We start from the raw sequence: 22,943 nt of genomic DNA, 5'->3' as shown, positions 1-22,943 counted from the left end.
AATGATCACCGGAATTCAACAACAGTTCCTGACTTCACTGCCATCAGATGCTCACAGCAATGTTCTAACACCAGTCCAAAGTCTTCCCATAAGAGTAGAGACTGCAGGAAAGAGGGAACTAAAACTCTGCGTTGGGAGATATTAACAGAGAGAGAAAGAGAGAGTGTGTGTGTGTGTGTGTGTGTGTGAGAGAGAGAGAGAGAGAGAGAGAGAGAGAGAGTGTGTGTGTGTTTGTGTTAAAGGCGGGTGGTTGTCTGTTTCAGTAAAGGCGTTTATTTGTCTGAGTCAAGGTCTAAGAGCAAGTTGCCCTGTGATCTGGTGAACCTGCATGTGTGTGTGTGTGTGTGTGTCTGTGTGTGTGTGTGTGTATAAGGCATGTCTAAAATTTTGTGGACATCCCAACTAATCTGTAAGCACTGGTACATGAACTGCACCCTTGGCTGACACACTTAGCACTACCTAGAGAAAACTTAACATGCAATGGGATGCTCTGGAGCACTTGTTCAATAGCCTAACTTCACCACCCTCAATGCCAAGAGTCGGACTGAGGGGTGTAAAGCCCCCGAGCATTGGCTTGTGCCATTTTCTTGGTGCTATCTCTCTAACATCAGCACCTGACATAACTGAAGCTCTTGCAAATACCGATTGCCATTAACTTTGAAAGTTTGAAACAAGTCCGTGTCCACAGCTCCCAGCATGCTTTGCACCGTAGCTATGGCGTGACCGTGCAGCTGCTGGCAGAGCTGTCCGTCAAGCGCCTCAAGCCCCGGCCATGCCAGTAACGTGATCCTGATTGGCTTAGGGCTCACAAGCCTTCCGCATGCGAGTGCAGTCTAATTGGTTTGACCCAGACTAACCCCCTCCAAATCCAATTGACGTAATTCTCTCTGAGGCCTACAGTCAAAGCACACTCACCCCCTTTTAAAAGGTTTTGCTTAAACCTCCAAAATATCCTGCCGGGATGCCAGTGTGTTTGTGTGTGTAGGTACGCAAGTGCACATGGTGCACAGCAACAGAACTAGCAGGAACTAACACTCAGAGGGGGATTAGAGAGAGGACACCCTACAAAAAAGAGCATAAATGTGGCTCTCAATTTACAGTGTTACTAATAACTGCATAATTACACAGTAAAAACAAGTTATTGTTAGGTAACTGCTGGTGGGATATTCACTGTAACAGATGGACAGTGATACAGCATTGCCTTCAGTCTATTGTGGAAGTTCCAACTTATAGTTACATATTTTTAAACATGTGTATTGACATGAGCTATACTCTGAAGCCACTTATCGTACTGTGTCTAATGCAATGCCACTGGAATGCACTGTGTTTGTGTGATGAGGGGAGGCAGGGGCCATCCCATCAATCCAAAGATGACTGAGGCATCACTGGAACAAACTGGCGATCTCCTGATGAAAGGGCCAATGCTCACTTCACTGCTCCACTCTGGAGCCTGAAACATCCTACATTTATTCACAAGAACAATCATAATTCCTCTCTGTGTTAACATTTTTAATCTCTTTCTCTCACTGTGTTTAAATCTTAAGGTGTAATGAGCTAGCTGTAGGCCAAACAGAAAACACTAACACCTTTCCTGGTTCTTGTTTTAGAGTTACGTCATTGAATTTTACTGTGTATGGAAATGAACAGAATTTTATTTATTTTAAATGGGACTCAACCATTAAAAAACATCAGAGGAAATGAATAATATAATACAGAATATATACAAAACACATCAATATAACCCTTATAAATGCAGAGCATATAAAGGGGCAGAAGCCTTCCCCCTGACCCCTCTCTTAATGACCACAGCAATAACCACATGGAATATGTATGTGACCTCAAATTATAATAGTCAAACAAAACCAGAGAGGGTGAGAGGGTGAGAGAGAGAGAGAGAGAGAGAGAGACGGGAAGGAGAAAGGGGAAGCCGGTGGGGGGAAAGAGAGAGAGAGAGAGAGAGAGAGAGAGAGACCCCTAACTGGTCACATCTGGCTGTATTTTATACGCAAATCAGCCTCCACTAAGTCAAGATAAAACTCAGTGACTCGTGATCGACGCAATGATCTTCATACGTCTAAATTTATATGCTAATCGGAATCCTTCAAGCATTTAACACATTCCTCAGCAGAGCACCAACCCCTGCCCCCCCACCCATAAACTTATCTTTCTCTCATCCATGCTATCTATCTCATTCTATATCTCTCTATCCATCTATCAGTATACAGTATAAAGCTAAACCACTGTAGATTGCTCTTATAATCAGTTCATTCAGCTACTGTAGGCTGCCCCCAGCTTGTTATTTGATCATTGTATTATCTCCATAGAAAGGCATGGAATTTAACAAGACACAGTACATGGGCCTAAGCTCACCACGTCAAATGCCAAGAGCCTGCCACAGTGGTAAGCCCCCCACCCCCCCAATATGCATACGGGTGTGTTGGTGTCTTTCTGTCCCAGGCTTTTACTGATTAGTTTAGTACTCATGTGTTTGTGTGTGAGAGCGAGAGCAAGAGAGAGAGGTGTGGTAAAAAACTCTATGCTGCACTGGACCAAAGCAGATGGACACCTACACGCAGCAGGTTAGACAGATGGCAGGTCTCTCTCTCTCTCTCTCTCTCTCTCTCTCTCTCTCTCTCTCTCTCTCTCTCTCTCTCTCTCTCTCTCTCTCTCTCTCGTGAATCCACACAGTACATCAGCTTAGCATGACCACCAAAGCAAAACCAACCTCATAAAACAATATATCGCCAGCCCCCAACCCCACCATCCCAAACACACACACACACACACACATGTATGTACACACAGACAAGCACATTCAAAAACGCACACACACACACACACACACACACACACACACACACACACATACACACACAGTGCAGTTTAAACTAAGTAATCAAAGCAAATGCAAACTAACTTGGCAAGCAATTTGCAACAAAAACAAACAAACAAACAAACAAACACAGAGTTCACAACGGTTTTGGCTTTTGATGGTTGTTTTTTTTTCCGTTCCTTACCTTTGGTTATAAAGCGCATGCGCCTCGACGTCGTAATGCGGTTGCATTCTCCACGCGCCGCATTTGGCGTACTTATCCTCGCTATTAACCTGGGCCTTTGATACATTCATTCTACAAAAACACAGGGGAAAAAAGCAAGAGAAGGAATGAACCAGAGGAGTGTCAGAGAGACGCCACGAGGAGTTCTGACACAAGAAGAAGTCAGGAATATTTCCTATCAATCCTGCGTTTATAATGCTCCATGAATGGGTCGTGTGCCCAGTAACTCAGTAGAACTGCAACTAACCTTGACTCTAATCCTACCCCTACCCCTAACCCTAACCATATCACTGGGCATGCCCCTAACCCCATGTCATATTGGTACATTTAGTAGCAATGGACATGTCACGCTTGACTGGCACAAAACTGTGACGCTGACACAATGGCCCAAGTCGGCTAAAATGTATTTCACGCTTTAGGAGTGAGACCGGGTCGGCCGTACAGAACACCACATGACGCCTGGAATAAGCCATTATCATAATACATGCACATCGCTGTATAGAGCAAGAGGTTACGACTGAATAATGTCAGGCTCCATAAGGCATTGTAACCCCCTGCTCATGAGAATGTCACAGAGATTGTTACAGTGCTTTCTGCTTATAATGATCCCAACGAAGTTACAAACTGCCACAAATGTAGGATTAAAAACAATTAAGCAGGCTTACGGCAAGCATTAGAAGAAGTGATGTATGCCATATGAAACCTTATGAAGGCATTCATGAAGCATTATAAATGCAGGATTTATAGGGAACCTTACCATAAATAAATAAAATAAATTTGTTTCTAACAGACATGGTGAAGCCAGTCGCACTGACAAACCCTTCCAACTCTCTCTCTCTCTCTCTGTTTTGCTGTCTCCCTCGTTCACTCTCTCCATCTCACTATTTCTGTAAACGTCAGGATTTAATTAAAAACTTGATGGTTTAATATTTTTTTTTTCTTTTCCGAAGGTGAACGACACTTCAGGGCGAGAGACCCCGTGGTTTCTGTTGTCTCTCTGCCAAGGTTCTCCAAAAAAAAAAAAGAAGCAAAAGACGGGAAAAAGGATGACGTCACCAGTGTCTATAAACTTTGGTGGATATAAGAACAGTGCTAAAAGATCAAGAGAAAAAGGGCAGCGTGTAGGTGTTAAATTATCACAGTTGAAAGCCCCTTAAATGTGTACATTTTGACAAAAAAAAAACCTCTACCAGCCGTCTGTTTACTGGGGCTTCCTCATCGCTGTGAAAGAAGAATTAAAAGATTAAAACTATGGCCAGGTTGAGGGATTCTGAGTGGGTATGTGGTTGGATGTTGGTGTGAGTACAGGAGCACTACAGAAAACTACACTGAAAGCTTAAAGATTAATAAAATATACTTGGTTTCTGAAATAACAGCCACAACTACACGTAGGATTTCTTCTAAAGCAAATATCTGCCAAAACAGATATGAACTCAATACTCTTTAACACTGATAAACAAATTGTTTTACTGGAGGTTTTATTGGAGTTATGTCAATTACATTAATTGAAGAGTCTGTTCGTTTACATGAGGTAGAGGTTCATTAATGCTGTACAAGCTGAAAACACATGCCACTTTTTAGATTTTAGAAAAATAGGTGGGAAATACATTCTGAGATGTCCATCTGGTACTGGACTGTTTTGGATAAAGTTTATGTGTTTCCTACAAAAAACTGCATTGTGTCTAAATGAGAAATAAATCTGACACTGTGCTAAGGCCTAGGTTTTCATATTTATACTGAACTCATTGATTAGACTGGTACATTGTCTATGGCGCTGTGCAAGTAAGAGCTGTGTAAGAGCAATAAGACCTCCAATAATGAGCACACACACTACTAAAAGGAGCAGTGCGGATATTCCTAACATCTCTCCGTTACGAGAACCTTCCGTCCACTGTTCTGTCGCTAAATCCAGAGGAACTGCTCATGTGAAAATAAATCCAATAAATGTAGTATCTGAGTTGTGGCTGATCAGTCAAAGTCAGACAGCGCTGTGTGGCACACTTAGGAAAATGCCATGCTAATCGCTCTGGTCTCTGTGAGCACAGTGAAATGTTTAAGGAAACTTTATGCAAATTAATCAGGGTTTAAACGAACAAAAACAAACCGACATACCACCCTCACACAGCACAGTTTACCAAGTCACCGAAGACAGGGTTAATGAAAACAACAGCTTTATTTAAATGCAACTTTTTAGAATAAACTCTCACAAATATATAGTCAAAGGTTTTTTTTTATTTTTATTTAAAGTCCATCATACAAAACTCAACCATTCTCCCTATTATTTACAGAAAAGGTCACAGTATTTTAACAGATAAAAAACATTTTCTTAAAAGAAACTCAATTTATTCTAGAAATATCAACTTTGATTTTAAAATATGGATTTAATTCTCTACATCAAGTACTTTGTATTACCTCTAATATGCTGTTGTTTTTAAAAAGAGCGTAGAGTGTCTGCTGCTCTCTCACTCTCTCTCTCTCTCTCTCTCTCTCTCTCTCTCATTAAGCGAGGAGTCTCTCCCTAATTCTCCTTCTCCGTTCCGACTCAGCTCACACGCTCAATGCCATTAGCCGACGAGGCCTTGCCTCTCGCCACACTCCAAGTAATGAAACTAATCACTCACTAATACTCCACTCCCAGAGCACACAACCACTAAACCATCTCTCTCTCTCTCTCTCTCTCTCTCTCTCTCTCTCTCTCTCTCTCTCTCTCCCTTCTTTATTTTTGAGTTCCCTTTGTTACTTTAGTTACAATGCAATGTAATTACTACTTATATTGTTGGTAACTATATATGTATTACATCTGTGTTACAGTCACAATAATTCTAATATTTAAGTGTAAGTTCTGATTTAAGATTAGTTTAAATGAGTTGCTGTTGCATGCACATGCATGTGTGTGTGTGTGTGTGTGTGTGTGTGTGTGTGTCAGAGATCAGAGCAGGGCTATGTATCGGGGAATCAAAATAAACACACACACACACACACACACATACACACACACACACACACACACACACACAGTTAATCCTGGTCAAGTGAACAGAGCATTGATCTCCTCTTCAAAAACTGCAACTTCCACAGAGCTTTCATCTTCCATAAACAACCCATTAAAAAGAAATATTTAATAAAAGCTCTGTCTGTGTCGAGTTATTTCTTTAAAAGAGTACTAGGCTCTTTTGAGGCCAGGCTGTGCTACTGTTGCTAAAGGAGCACATCTCTTTATAAACACATGGAAAAAATCACATCAAAAGCCAATAGTTTTCATTTTCTTTAAAGAAAAATAAACATTTTTAAAATAAAGCAATAAGCAAAGATTGACACGTGAACGATTTACTTCACACACCTTTAAATATGAAGAAAATCCAAAGCACGATCAGCATGCAACACTGACAATAAGACATGCACAAGCAATACACACCCACACCAGCACACCTATGGACACACACACACACACACATAAACACACACACACACACAAAATAACGTGCGCAATCACACAAAAACACGCAAAAAGAAAAAACAAACAAACACACACACACACACAGACAAAAACACAAAATAATATGCACACACACAAAAACACAAGCTAACACTTACATACGTACACACACTAACTTGTGCACGCACACACACACACACACACCAAGCACAGACACACATACCAACTTGCACACAGTTCATCCTGAGTCCTTCTATTTATTTATAAAAATAAATAATAATTAAAATAAATGAGTGCTCTCGGTCAGAATGTGTGTGTGTGTGTTTATATTAATGGAATAATAAGTGTCTCTGTGTAGGAGGGTGTTCAGAGTGGGGTTCTGTTTAAGCGTCACATTGGGAGGGAAAATGATCAAGAACTGAAGAAGAACATATAAAGAACCTGCTGAGATCTGATCAATAGACAGCTGAGAACAGGCAGAGAACCACAGAGAATGAAAAGAGAACTCATCTAGAACCCAAACCAAGTAAGAACTGACTTATCAAGAAGTTACTGAGAACATTTAGGGAATAGATTGAGGGGGAAAAAGCACCATTGGGAACCTATTTAAATCTTACATAAACATTCCAAAACAGACCGAGAAACCAATGAAGAACTCAACAAAAATCTATGAGGCTCTTATTAAAAACCCATGAAGATCTTATCATGGACCTATCAAAAAATTGTTTTTAATTATTAAGGCCTATCTTAGTGTGAAGCATTTCCTGCACAATATCTATTCACTCACTAAATTTGACCATGATCTTAGGCAAAATAAATAGCACAAAATAAATAGAAATGTAAAATTAATGAAAACACAGTGAGGATATTAATATATTATTAGACATCAAAAGATAATCAACAAAAAACCTGATGAGGGCTGTACAGTCCCTGAGCCCCTTTCACACTTCTTTAAGAACGAGTGAGCGATAGCCTTAACTTCACCAGGACTAACACACAGGACAATGAGCTGAATTACGCCAAGTGTGTGTGTGTGTGTGTGTGTGTGTGAAACGCTCCTGTTTCTATTCCATCTGTGAATGGTGAAGCCGTGTTTGACCTGATAGGTACAATTCTTTGCCATGTATAGAAAATGTCACTCTCTCTCTCTCTCTCTATCATTCTCCTTCTGTCTATATCTCTCTCGTCCCTCCTGACAGATCACTTGACATGGCCACACACAGCACTAATTACTCTCTGAAGGTCTGCAGGTCAGCCCTGTTTCCTACACGCGTACACATAAGTAACACACACATATGTACACGCACACACACACACACATAAAATGTCTCGTCATTTCAACTTAAAATAGAATCCATATTGAAGCCAATAATTTGTCATATGTTTTTACACAAACTTCAGAATTCCAGTATAACACTTTAATATGGTTATTAAATAGTAATCATTTTACAATAATGTCTCTCAGCCCTCTCTCTCTCTCTGGCATGTACTGAGTGTTACAGATGTACCTTTACACATTTATGTGTGTGTGTGTGTATGTGTGCGTGTGCGTATTAGTGTGTGTCAGTCCAGATCTGAATTGGAAGCAGGTTCACATTATGTGCCGTATCCTCAGGTACATCCGCTGCTGTCTGGACACACTACGGCACGTAAGCAGATTTAAACAAAATCCTCCAATCAGAGAAGCTCAGATAATCTGTGTGTGTGCGTGTATGTGTGTACATCTGTGTGTGTGTGTATAGAGGGAGAGAGTGGATTTAGGGGGATATCAAGGCAGTCTGAATTAACACGAGCTGGAAATGTATAAATAAATATTACAAAGTGTGATTTAATCTTTGCGGTTTACACAAATTAAAGTAAGACACACTACATACGCAACAGGAAGAGAATACACTCAGTTTAAACCTAAACTTTAAGTAACAAAATAATGTATCACTTCACACTGCAGGGTACAGCACTACAGGGTACTGTCCTGCTAGAGTTCACAAACGATTTTGTAACTGCAAAAATAATAATAATAATAATAATAAACTGAAAAATTATGTATGCATGAATATTCCGTTTTAAATAGTAGTGGGAAACCTATGTGAATATTCACTGCTCTCTCTCTCTCTCTCTCTCTCTCTCTCTCTCTCTCTCTCTCCTGGGCACACACACAAGTGTGTTTCCATGCATTGTGGGGACGTTACATTAATTTTAAATCATTTCATGGAGACTTCACCTAACCTTAATCATATCCTACCCCTAACTCTACCATAGACTTTCACTTCTCTTAATAAATGTCCTTATATTAAAAATGAAAGAGTTAGATTGGCCTTGCTAGGTGCACTGATTCTCAAATTATGAGTTTGTAAACAGATTCAGGTCTGCACTATGTGAGTGAAACCTGGCACACACACACACACACACACACACACATACACACACACATACACACACAAATGAAGTATGAAAGGAGAAAGAGGCGAAATATTTCACTGTCAGCCGTCTGCGCACTCGGCCATTCATTTCCTTTTTCTCTGCCACAGGACCACTACGATTCCATCATTTAATACAAGAGCAGTGGAGGTAAAAAGAGAGAAATATCAGACATCTGATCAAATCCAATGCTTCAGACTCACAGGACTGTCTTTTCTGGTGTGAAGGGGTACACACACACACACACACACACACACTCACACACACACACACACTAATTTAATAATTAACCTCACTGTATATGTATATTCAGATGTGTATGCATTCATACGAATATTCTAAGCATTTACATTAATACAGCATTACACTTATAGGTGTAGTCCACTTTTGAGGGATATTATCTGCTGCAGACTTTCTTTCTTCCTGTCATTTCACACGTTCTGACAGCATTCAAAAAACACCGCCCTTTTCATAAACCAACAGACTGATGTTTTCGGGTTGTTGTGTGAAATGTATGGTGGAGTATATATTGGAATATCATTGCCGCTGCTGCGTTAAAACAGCGTATCTCCATTTGTTTTGGCGGGACATCATTGGAAAACACCAGATTTACACCGTGTTAAACTTTCACAGTGAACAAACCAATAGAAATGCTCTAAATTACTACAGAACAAAATTCTTTAGTGATTTCCACTCCAAATGAAGTTACGTGTTTTGGCCTGCTTTTGTAAAGCCACTATTTTGGAAATACACATTTTTTAATACACAGAGTTTAATTCGAATCAACACCAATAACAAGATTCAGAAAACAGTGTCTCTGTTAATTCCACTGCCTTTCTGTGATATAACAGAGCAGAAATGAAATATCAGATTGGATCATTTAAAAACAGCTAACACAGTGTTTTAAACTTTTAATTAAACCTTCCGGCGTCCTCTGAAAAAAAAAGAAATCTATTTACAGACTACACTGAGTTCCTTTATATTTCTGTTTGGGAATAAATCAAAAGTATAAAAGCAACTCCAACCAATAACACAGCAGTTTCATTTAACAAACAATCCTTCAGCTCCAAACAAAACTCTTCTCTGCTCTCTGAACGAAAGAAAACTCTATTTTTACTCTCTTATCTTGTCCTCTTGATTATGAACTGACCACGGTCTCTACTCACCGTCTGTAACTTAATCGCCTCATGCTAGGAGTGAGAAAACAACCAAGGAATGTGTACAGAGGAATATTTTATAGAAAGAGAGTCGGAGGGGTGTGTAATGCTGAAGAATGATAAATGTAAATGTTTAGAGGGAAGAGGAAAAATACTCATCCTTTTCAAATGTTCAAAGACTAAATTTTTAAGCGTCTTCATGACGACAACAGTTTTGTAATTTAACACAAGTGGAAGGTAAATAAAGAGAGGAATATAAAACATTCGATCAAATCTAATGCTTTAGACTCTTAAAAGTGTCTCCCTTGTGTAAAGCAGCCCCCCCCCCCCCACACACACACACACACACACATTATTGAACAGAAAGCTTCCATTTGTGCATGTGTATACCTCCAAAAGGAAGGATAATCTTTCAAATATTTCATGGGTTTAAATGGAAGTATGTATTTTATCTATTGTAGGATCAGAATAATGTTTAATAATATGGTAGTTTTATGGTAAGGCGTAATTTCCGTATGATTTCAATGTGAGTTTCAAATGTATTGCAGTCATTTGAGTTGTAATCTTAGGGTTAATGTCCCAAACAAGGTGCAGTTGTTATGGCTTTAGAGCTTTATTTCTGACCTGCTCTGATTTGAAACGGTCAGCTACAGTGTGGTGTCCACTGTATCGTGCACCAGCTGATAACATCAGTTCTTCCTGAACTGTGCTTTAACCGAGCAAGGAATCAAGCCTTTCAAATCAGCTCTTACGGTTCATATCCGGATTGGGATTTGAACCCTAGTCTGCTGCATAGAAGGCAGTGGTTTTACACACAACACCCCACGACACTAACCTCAACATCCTGAAGAGCTGAGATTATGTGTTTGTTTTTGATGGCTACAATACCATGTAGTTTCTCTGTAGATTTAATCTAAAAATACAATTTGTTACCATAATGTTACCTTAAAACAAGCCTCAGGAAGCGCACACCCCCTGTTCAAATATTTAACATTTTTTAGAACTTTTTTAAAGACGTGTTCCCATCATTTAGTCGTCATTTCTTGAAAATATGCAAATTATCTGCCAAATAAAATGACACTTTCCCCAAAAACACTCATCAAAACAAGTCAAATTCATCCATAAACAATTCATTTAGTTTATTATAACCTTACAGCAGATTCAGAATGAGAACTGCTAGAGAGGAGTCTGAGAGCGGTCTAACACCTACTGCACCTCACTGTGAACAAAAGGACAAAATACACCTCTCCTTTTATCCCTTCTCTTTACTACCCTCTCATCCCTTCCTCTGTCTGGAAAGATGTCCTGGTAGATGATGGGAGGGTTGTGTGTGTGTGTGTGTGTGCGTGTGTGTGTGTGGTGGGGGCATTCTCTCTTTTAACTCCAGTTAATTACCCTTGGAATGCCTCGGACCCTTTTAAACACGGGGGTAGTCAGAGAGCTCTTCTTGTGAGAAAGAAAAGACAAAAGAGTGTCCAGACACAAATGGACAAGTGACACACACACACACACACTCATGGGTGAAAAGCCATGACTCTTTTTTACACCAGGGACAGGGCCGGTAAAGAGCGCAACACACACACACACACACACATGCACACACAGAGCGAGCAAGACAGAGAGAGAGAGAGAGAGAGAGAGAGAGAGATAGATAGAGAGAGAGAGAACATGTAAAAAGCAAAAACCCAGGCAACACACACACCCACACACACACCCACACCCACACACACACAAAAGATGACAATCCATGACACCTTTTTTCACAAGGGATTTAGAGTGAGAATAAAAAAATTTGAGCTCAAAAGACACACACTGTTTTAGACACACGACACACACCTACACACCCAGCACACACACACACACACACACACACACACACACACACACAGAGTCTGAATAAATAAATCAGCAGTGCACATATTGACATCGTTTGACAGACGAATTAAGTAAATGATTTTATAAGGAGATTAAAAGGAATTTAATTTAACGCAATCTCCCTTTATTCCTCTCTGATCCTGCCCCCCTTCGCTCTCTCTCTCTCTCACTCTCTCTCTTTCTCTCTCTCTCTCTCTCTCTCTCTCTCTCTCTCTCTCTGGCATGGAATGAGAAAGAGGGAGAAATAAGGTGCAAATGAACCCCCGAAACCTTCTGAAAATGCCACAAAAGCTTGCACACGCTTGAGCGAAGGCTCCGATTTAAACAAGACCCTACAGAGCGGACACACACATCCCTGACCTCCGCTGGACACTGCCGCTGGTAAATCCTCAGATCTCTTAATCTTTTGAATTAGAAATACATATAAAAATTAGGTTTATTCTATTCACACTTATACACTTCAATCACTTACGGCTTTGAAAAGTGAATATAACACTGTATCTGCAGCAAAAAATGGTCCAACACCAATCTAAAATGATTCAAATGGAATTAAATCTGGCACATTTAAGTGAAGTAATCACTTTAAGATCACGCAAACAAATAAAAACATTTGGTCGCAAGCCGTGTTGGTGTTTGTTTGCATGAGGGATTGCTTTAAATCCTGATTAACTGAAATGATTTGAAACACACGCACACACAATACAGCAACGTATAAAAATCTGGAATTTAAAGAAGTAGTTTTGTTTTAAATAAAAAAACCTTTTCTAACTCCCATTGCAAAGAACCTTAAACACAGAAGCACACTCTGAGCAATACAAGCAAAAGAATGAACAGTGGGTATGAAATCTGCTTTTAAAATATTGAATATTTTCCTATAAAAGCTCATATGCATAAATATAGTAATTAAAACATTAAAATCTGAGCATGCAAATGCCAATTAAACCCTCCGCACGGGGCCGTTCTAAGCGCGTGTAATTATGATAATAACTAAACCGCCACTTGTTGTCATTGCCACCATTAATACATTAATAAAGCAATTAGAATATCGCCGGATAATTTGTGTTAAAAGAAAAGATCAAACGGAGAAATGGGGAATAAATAACAAGCTGATGTTCTTATCTCCACGTTCACTTCCACCAGCTTTAATCCGACCGCCGCCAAAGTTAAACCCACAACTCACTCTCTGACAAGTACCTCATATATGTTTTAAACATAAAACCTTGAGAATTTCAAGAGAAACAAACGAACAAAATGTAATGAGAACGTCATGGAACTGACCAGCGTTCACCAGAGTGTTCACCGTTCTACACAAACTGCACCTGTTTTACACCATTCATTACAACATCAAACCAGAGTCTTTTAGCTTTTAAATAAAACCCTTGGAAAGCCTCCACTGATCCATTACATTTCTATTTTACACTAAACAGCGTCTTCTAACTAATGAAGGCTTCCTTCTAATCCACTCTGATCGAGGAAATGAAAGAGGTGACCCCACGGCCGACACAAGGCTTAGACGCTGTTATCAAATGGTATGGGCTTGTTATATGCGTCAAAAGAAGAACGACAGCGAGAGCAGAGCCGCAGAGATGAGTTAACATTGGATTAAATAAATAAACAACGGGGAGACTGTTAACCTCTGAACCAGGACACAGCGGAAAACTGACAAAATATGCTGCGGTCAACCAGAGAATAAAGAGGAAAGTAACGGGACAGGGGATGAGGGCACGGAGGGGACAATCTAGTGTCTTTCCCCAGAAGCCAGAAGAGTTATTATAGGTGGGTGCTGCTGAGTGTAAAGATTACTGCTTTGAAAACTACTTAAGTAAAATACTTAATAGAATTAAAACACAGTCGAGAGGAATGAAAGAGTCTATAGAAATGTAACAGTGTCTACTGATATCAATAAGAAATAAGACAAAATCAAAACATAACCTTTAGCATTTAAACAGAGTCGACGGAAATGAAACAGAGCCTGTAGGAACACAAAAGAGTCCACAAAAAATTATAGAAATAAAACAGCAATAATATAGTGACTATAGGAAAAAAAGTGTAATTAACTATACAATTAAAATAAAGAAATATATTCAGAAAACACAACTATAACAGAGACCAACAGAAACACTGGACAGGCCATAATCAGAAGGGCGAGATAAAGGAGTAAAAATAGGGCTTTCATTCAAAGACGGAGCGAGCGGTTGTGTTCAGAGTGAAAGTGTGTGTTGTTTGTTTTGGGTTAGAACTGTGTCTGTACACGAACAGGTCCAGAAAATAGAAATAAAATGGAAATAAATACAGATTGTGATTGCTGCAACGGTCCATTAAAAGCAAACAAAAAAGCCCACTAAGTTAAAGACACTCACTTTGAAGAGGAAAGAAAGACATACACTTCAGGTTTCTATTTGTCACACAACTCTGTACTACAACTTTCTCATTATGTGAAGAGAAAAGAAGACCGGCTCCGAAACTGTTCTCTGAGCTCTGTGAAATGAATACATGACTTCCCAAGGTTTTCTCAAAGCTCAAGGACACTTGCCTCTCTAAAGAGAGTAGAACAATTTACACCTTTAAGCAATTCAGGTCCCTGAGCTTTCCTTAAAGCAGAGTAAAATGAGTACAAAATAAAAATCACTAAATAAAGGACACCTACTGTAAAAAATCTAACGTTCGCACGTATAAAAATAATAAACAACACAGCTTTCTGAAGTGTTCCCAAAGCTCTGCAACATGAGCTAAAATAACCATAAGGGCACTCTTTTTATTAAGGACAGAAGCATGTATAAATCTAGAGGCAGAAATAAAAGGTTCTTAAAGTGTATTAACGCTGTCAAAATCTAAAAGGACACAGTGAAATTAAACAAAGTCAATTCACAGTCTAAATAAATAAATAAATAAATAAATAAAATACATTGAAATAAAAGAACTAGAAAAACAGAACAAGAGAAAACGTGACTGAACAGAAATACCTGTGGACTGATTTATAGAGCACTTTATCAGAGCTTTCTGACAGCGGAGAGACGGCCACTTTCTCCCCCTTTCCCTTTCCCGTCTGTCCTCCGCTCGCTCTATCGCTTGCTCTCTCTCTCTCTCTCTCTCTCTCGCTCGCTCTCTCTCCGCCACTTTCTCTCACTCTCTCTTTTCATGCCTCCGCTGGGCCACATGCTGAGCGGCCGGTCGGCAATTCAAGCTCTCCTGCCCTCCGTCTCTCTCTCTCTCTCTCTCTCTCTCTCTCTCTCTCTCTCTCTCTCTCTCTCTCTCTCCAAACGTCCTTCAGAAGAATGACTTCCATTCTCTTCTATTTAAGGTCCAAGGTAAGTTATAACCTACAAACCACACACTCTATTTACACACAGCTTCTCAATTAAAGACAGGTGCAGAAACACAGGCACACTGTTTACCACACACACACACACACAAGACTGACACAAGCACAAGCACATGCACAAGTCACAGGTAGAGGAACAGAAAAGGAGTAGAAAAGGTAAAATTTACCTACTCTTGTTCAGAGTGTAAAGAGAAACACTCGGGAAGGGAAAGTTCTACCGACTCCATTGGCTCTTCAGCTCTGAGACCATCATTCAATGATGAAGACCCCCTTTATACTATAAATCAAAGTTGTTTTCCAGATTTCTCCCTCTCTGTCTATCTCTATTCCTGTCCCTGTCCCCGTCCCTGTCTCTCTCCCTCTCCCTCTCTCTCCGTCCCGTCTCAATTAAGCAGAAAGCGTGTCTCCCGGTCACAAGCCTATAGCCGCAGCCAGTTGGGACCAAAAGCTCTGGCACTCTTCTAATCAAGGACTTAAAGCCACGATTGCTGCTCATTAATATGAAGCAGGGGGGCTATGCATATGAGCCCCCCTCGGCCTGGTCCCAAACCCAGATTGGTGCCCTTCGCAGCCAATTGGAACCAGGACGAGCTTCTGTCTGCTCCGAACGGAGTGAGAGAGGGAGGAGACAAAAACGGGGCGAGCCAGTTAGAGAGGAGTGGGGGGGTAGAGAGTGTGTGTGTGTGTGTGTCTCTCTGCCTGTAAGAGAGGGAGTGAGCGAGAGAGGGAGGTGGGGAAGAGAGTGAGGGAGGAGGGGGTATAACAAGACAAGGGAGAGCGCACGAGAGAGAGAGAGAGAGAGAGAGAGAAAGAGGATTTAAAGAGGCAGTGCATGTCTCTCGCTTATCGGCTCACGCTGTCGAGCGCTCAGAGATAAAGCCTCTCACTTTGTTGATACAAAAACATTGTAAATGAAACGGTGCACGGCTAGCAATGTGTTTGCTCTTTTTTTTTTTTACTCCACCTCCTTCTGTCCCACACAAGGAAGAACAATGAGAACAAGCTCTTTAATGAGGACAACCAGGGCTAGTGCAAATGCATGGGTTCACTTTGAGTGGATTCAATTCAACTGATTTCAGTTCAGTTCAATTCAACTCACTTCAGTTCTACAGCGGCTGTTGTTCCAGAGCAGAAAGAGAAAGACCCTAAGAGCAAAGGAGAACCCAGAGAAACCAAGACTCAAAGCGAACAAAAATGGAACCCTTCCTAATGTGGTCAATACAGAGGAATTAAACAAGAACAGAACCAGAGCGATATGTAAAATGTAATATAGACCATTACTGTAGAATACCTGTGATTGGACAGAAGTGTGCAGAAGGAACAGTGAATCTTAGAATATTGTTGCTGTCAGAACCCCAAAACCATCCACATCTCAACGGCAACTTTAAAGCAGTGTGAAAAAATTCCTGCTTCCATTCATTTGCATGTAATTTAAAAAGAGCAGTATCTTTTGGAACCATTCTAATGGTCCATTCGTCATGGAATTCGAGCACAAAGCAGAGGATGTAAAGCTGAGTTTGTGTGATCATGTAAAACATGTAAAATGACCAAAGGAAAAAGTTCTACGTAAGACACCCCATAATTCATATAAATCAGAATCATACATAAGGACAGGGAAAAGTCCTGTACACAGTTGCACAAAAGTAAAAAACTCCCATACGTTACAGCATGTAAGAGAATGTGTCTGGAGTGGACCAACACCACGGTGTGTGTATCATTCACACGCACAAGGTGGTGGGGGTGTGTGTGCGCGCTCCATAAGAAAAGATCAAAGACTCCCCTTTGTTTTAGAATGATTGGGCCACATTTGCGCGCCTCTCTCTGTTTCTCTCTCTTTCTCTGTCTCTGAGTGTGTGTGTGTGTGTGTGTGTGTATTGTGAATGTTCAGTGTGTGTGTGTGTGTGTGTGTGTGTGTGTGTGCGTGTGCGTGTGCAGCAGCAGCAGGGAAGATATTGCTGGCTTCTCAGCGCAGTGCTATTCCCCACTGATAAGAAAATTCAGGAGCCGCAGCGGACGGCTAACTATTGTGTCTGCCCCACCATGCCGCCGCACAAATCGCTCCGGACGGCCTTCCTGTATCCCCAAAACTTAGTGCAGGCTAGAACCTTGGAAAATACACCTTTCCCCACCTTAACGCTGTGTGTAAGACGTGTTCGGGAATGTGAAAGAACAGCAGAGGAAAAACCTATGGAAAGATATAGTGAAAATGTGTTTAGACAAAAAAAATATATAGTGATATCCAAATTCTATCTAAAGGAAACACCTTTCTCCACCTTAACACAACCCCAGTGTTTACAATATATAATTGTGAGTGATATATGGCAAGGTAGAGGATATACATTTCTGTCCACAATAAAACAGGTAAGAGCAGTGGGTTCTAGACCGGAGCTGTGGCTGTATCTATATTCTGTGTAAATGACACCACTTGTCCACCTTAAAACTGAACAGAGAAAACACTAGAAGACATAAAAGACAATGTAAATGATACACCTGTCTCCAACTTAAACCAGAACTGCGTTTAGAGAGGAACCTGGGTTCTACCTGAATCCTCTAACACTTCTAAATGACTTGGCACTAGTTTGTCTTGAGTCTGTATGAACTTAATGCAGTCGTATCAAAGTGTGAGAACATCTCACAGGCTACTGGTTATCACTGGACCACTCTAAGTGCAGTGCAGACCTACAATAATGAGCCATAACCAAATGCAGGCCCTGCCCCCACCCCCACACCCCAACACCTTTATTTTTTTACTGCATCAGGAAATAATTCCTAATCTAATCTTAGACCGGGACACACATTAATAAAACAAATGCTAGGGAATATTTTAAATCAAAATCTACTGATTTTTAATTAAAAATATGTGAAAGGAATAGTTTTTCTTTTTGAGAAAATGCGAGTAAATCTGAAAGCATAAGGATTGTGGCATTGCTGAAGGACACTGAGTTTAACAAAAGAGTTTTAACATCTCTCTCTCACACACACACACACACACACACACACACACACACACACACACACACACTGCCTTCAGAAAGTTGTGCTAATGTATTCATATGGCTGCTTTTAAAACAATGCACACTTCTCCTCAGCTTCACAAAACCAAGCTACTGATCAAAACAATACTAAAGATGCACAGACTAAAAGAACAGCGTTTCTTTTCTTAACTGTGTTTTTAATTACACTGCGCCGACTCAGTCAGAGAAAACGAGGGATTCTGTAAGAAAGACGAGCAAAGCAGAAAGATACCTGCATACAGTAGGAGAGAGAGAGTGAGAGAAACAGAGAGAAAGAGGGAGAGAGAGGGAGGGAGAGAGAGAGATCTCTTGGGAACGACAAACAGTTTTGGTATTAAGATGTTCGCAGATCAAACGGACACACAGCGCATAATGGGACGAACCCTTGGAGCTTGAACGATGGAGGGAGGAAATAAGCGAACATTTTTTATTTCTTTTACATTTCAGAGTCTTGAAAAACACAGAAAGGAAGGAACTACCACTGATCTGTGTGAAAATATCATTAGGATAGAGTAGTTATTTTAAAAAGGCTCCCAATTAAAACTTTGACTAATAACTGTGTAGTTAACAATATGCAATAACTGTTTATTTACTTGTGAATAATTCATTTTTACAGGTGAGTGTCAGTAGAACAACTTGTGGCCAGGTTTTTTTATAATTTGATTATATTTAAAAAGAAGATTTAAACTGGTATTTTGTAACACATCTGTAACAATGATAATTAGTTACAATTATTACATCACTATACAGTTATTAGAAACAATGTTTAGCAATAAAGGCAAACCAGTGTTTTTATCTCAGACACCCTGACGTTATTTACATAATCTGTACACGCACCAAGTGCCTAATCTGAGGTATTTCCCTGTTATTATGCAGTAAAATGTAAATAAACTGATAAATGAAACAAAATGGGCCACAATCTATATTACTGGACCTCCTCTGTGGACAGTGGGTATGTTATAAGAATTAATACTGTTATTAAATGAACAGTTAATGTGTAACTACAAAGTATATATATAATGAAGCTAAGAAAAAAAGAGGCAGGTCCTTTGGTCTTTTCGCTACATGGCTGTCATTAAAAGGTTTTAATCCCTGAAGCCTCGCTGAATACATTTGAACTTAAGTATGCAGGTCCAGACTGAGCGGAGTGTCGATACGTGTCAATAGCTGACTCTCGGTTCCATTAGCAGTTTTTGCACAGAATCCTGCCTCCATTGTTCCTTGTCTCACTACAGAGTGTGTTTTACATCCACCTCATCTCGCCTCGTCTCCAAAAGTGAGGCACGATCTCCCAGCAGAGATCGGCAGATACTCAATTCAAGAGCAAGGGGACAAAAGAGAAAAAAAAAAACCCAAAGCGTATAAAATAACACAAAACACAGACTCTGGATAGAGCTGTTATCTCATTAATGTGATCTGGCCTCATTGAATATATTAAAAATGGCATTGCAAACCTGTTCAAAAGAAACTGAGACTTTACTGAGATCTCCACTAAATGTCACAAACAGAGAAATACCTGAGCAGCATGAGACACAAGCTAGAGTCCCACCGTCTGTCTCTCCATCTGACCTCCAGGAAAAACTACAGAGATCTAACAGCCTTTCTGTGGTATTTATTTACTGGAGGTTCCGTTGTTTATATGTGAGTGTGTGTGTGTGTGTGTGTGTGTGTGTGTGTGCGAGATGTTTAAGACAGTGATGACCTGCTGGTCACCGGCTGTTGACGCGTGGCGAGGTGTGTCTGTGTGATTGTGTGTGTGTGTGTGTGTGTGTGTGAGTGAGCAAAGCATCAATCACATGGGGCTCAATGGCAAAGGCAAGTTCTCGCAGGTCACATGACATCAATGTAAATGAGGTGAAGCTCTTTAAAATTAGCTTCTCAACAAATAGATATCAGATAATGGCACGGGTTTTGATTTGACCCATATTTCAAATCGAAGATATACAGTTACAACGCATTCTATTTATGAATGTCCCTTAGTTTATAGCTCTACACAAATACTAACTATGTTCATCAGTAATGCTAGTCCAGGTGAAGCTACAGTTTACAAAATGTTCATAATATCACCACTGTTGCTGCCCAATATATATTTCACAATGATTTGAATCAAAATTAATATACAACATAGATGAGACTTCAGTATTTATTCATTATTGATGGTGTATTGTGTTTATCTGCAGATTGAATTGTGCATATATAGGCTTAAAAAAAACAGAAATTAATATAAGGACATACTCTTTCCAGGAGCTCTGAGAGATGAGTGTGGTGGAGGACTGATGTGTTTAGTAACACACACAGCGGGAGACTGTGTGTGCATCTCTGTGTGTGTGTGTGTGTGTGTGTGTGCGCTGCGTCTCAGCGGGATGTCCGAGGCACCGTGCAGTTCATCTGTGGACAACAGAGGGAGCTACTGGCTGTGATGTGGTCAGCTGTGTGTGTGTGTGTGTGTGTGTGTGTGTGTGTGTGTGCGTGCGATGTGTCCTCTATTGTTCTACCTGCCACAGGGCTGTCACGCAGTGTGTATAAATAGAGTAACAATGCTCTGCAGTTATATCACAAAAATACTATGTAACACTTTACAGCATGACATTTATGTAAAGCATGACATAATTAACACTATTCACACACTTCATTAAAACAATTGCATAATCATTCAGTAAATACATTCATCCACAAGTATCCAGTTTAATATAAAGAACTGAAAAATACGTCATGATGTAATAATACGCATACATTCAGTTAATAAATGAGATGGAGTTGAAAAAAAATGTCAAACAGCTTTAATTATTACTCTGTTAACAAAGTTTATAAAGCATTCAGGTTTGAGAACAGCAGAGTTTCACTGAAGTACAATTACGTAAACATTCAGCAAATGAATTCATTAAAGAGCCTTTCTAAATAGGTACAGGGCGGTTTAGAGGCACATCATCGCAATTACTTGTTTGTTAAAAGTAACAAATGAATACATTCAGTGGTATAACTCACATTACACTCACTGCACGCTCACACACTCAACCCAGCTGATGCTGACAAACATTCCTCGTAATGACCCTGTTATCCTTCTTGTTCATGAACAGTCGTTTGAGGAGGCTAAAGCATGCAGTTGATTTAACAGCCTTTGCATGCTTGATTTAAACAAATGTAGTCATCTGTGTGATGGGGGCATCTTATGCATGTTGCTAATGCATCAGCTTTGATTGTAACCAATCAGAAAGTGAAGCAGTTTGCCCTGAATCTAGTGCTCCAAAGCCACAAAGAACAGTGTGTGTCCATACACTGACCATCATGAAAAAAAGTTGGCGTTTTTTATTTTTTAATTTGTTTTGAATTCTTGATTATTTTATTTATATATATTTTTAACTGCTTTATGTTTTTACATTTTTTACAACACTGATAACTATATTTAATTTGCATAAATTGTTCTGACTGAATTTGTTCTGCTAAACAAATGTGATAAAATAGTTCATGGCACATGTTTCCAGAGCTGCACGAGTAGTGCCTAAATGTGTGTGCTTCTGCTTTGCTGAAGGGAGTTTGTGTTGGGACATAGCTAAGTCTACTGCATCCTACTCCTGCTCAGTGGCGGCTTCCGCTAACTCTCTCAAAGTGGGGGCAATGTTTGCGATAACTGCTTTTTCATTGTGCAAATTAAGCCATCTAGACCACTGGAACATTGCATTGTACAAATTAATCAGGAAACTAAATTGACGCTGTCACATAACATTTTAGAGTTTTATTTGTGTGTTTGATCATTTAGAAACACCACCAGTAGGGTCATAAAGCAATAACATATAGCTATATGTTATATACAGGAGGTCCAGCATAAAGAGCATTGTGAAGTTTACTGTATGTGTACTGACCAGCTTGCTAGCTGCTCTCTCTACGTGGCTCTGGCGGCTCCAATTATCTGCACAGGGTTGTGCCCGAAATTAAGCAGTGCCCTATTCACCATATACTTCACTACAAAGTGAGCTCAGAGGCAGGACTGGACTGTACACAACCTAACACTGATGCGACTGTGATAATCAGAGGTGTCAGAGGCATAGTTTGGTTATTTCACTGCTGTTGGTCAATACTGTGGTAGAATGAGAGAATAGGAAATGTCCTCCCTTTCCCTTTTGGCGGTGTGTCGCACCATAACTCTGTTGAATGAAACGCCCATGCTCCTGTATTTACTTTTGTTTAAAAGTAGCACAGCCACTGTGCTTTGGATGTGTTCTAATGTGTGTATGAAGAGAACACCTGTCTGGCTTTACGGTCACTGTAGCAAATACACCAGCTAGTTAGAACACTGCCAACGAGTGTTTGGATCAGTATTTGGCAGCTTCGCCCTGTGCTTTGTGGGCTGGATTATGCAGGGCAAATTTTACTCGGTTCCTGGTCCTTGTTTATTTGGTCAATATTGGAAAAGTCCCACACAGATATCTGTAACAGTAAATCTAAATGGAATAGGGTTAGTTCCTATAAGGCCTGTCTATGTTGCTCCATAAGAAAACTGCTCCATGTCTCAGAAGTGAAGTCGAATGAAAATAATGTTCTGATATTAATGGTAATAGTAATAAATATATTCTGATGAATTTGGTCGATTCATGTCTATAACAGGGGCGGCATGGTGGTGCAGCAGGTAGTGTCGCAGTCACACAGCTCCAGGGACCTGGAGGTTGT

General features: G+C 40.1%; 1 protein-coding gene across 5 annotated transcripts in view; it reads right to left on the bottom strand.

Moving 5' to 3' along the window:
• esrrga (estrogen-related receptor gamma a) overlaps positions 1 to 22,943 on the bottom strand; it is a 161,256-nt gene that overhangs the window by 82,024 nt on the left and 56,289 nt on the right. For 4 of the 5 annotated variants that reach the window (XM_066681455.1, XM_066681430.1, XM_066681446.1 and 1 more), the window contains exon 3: positions 3,018 to 3,128. In XM_066681455.1, the coding sequence (XP_066537552.1) occupies positions 3,018 to 3,127 (110 nt within the window). In that variant the 5' untranslated portion in view covers position 3,128. Of the gene's footprint in view, positions 1 to 3,017; positions 3,129 to 22,943 lie in introns of those variants that run through there. The other variant, XM_066681465.1, reaches the window with a different exon arrangement.

The sequence above is a fragment of the Hoplias malabaricus genome, chromosome 1 (genome assembly GCF_029633855.1).
Source record: "Hoplias malabaricus isolate fHopMal1 chromosome 1, fHopMal1.hap1, whole genome shotgun sequence".
Taxonomy (NCBI): Eukaryota; Metazoa; Chordata; class Actinopteri; order Characiformes; family Erythrinidae; genus Hoplias; species Hoplias malabaricus.
Note: the sequence above shows the minus strand (reverse complement) of the source record. Positions and strands in the feature narration are given on the sequence as shown.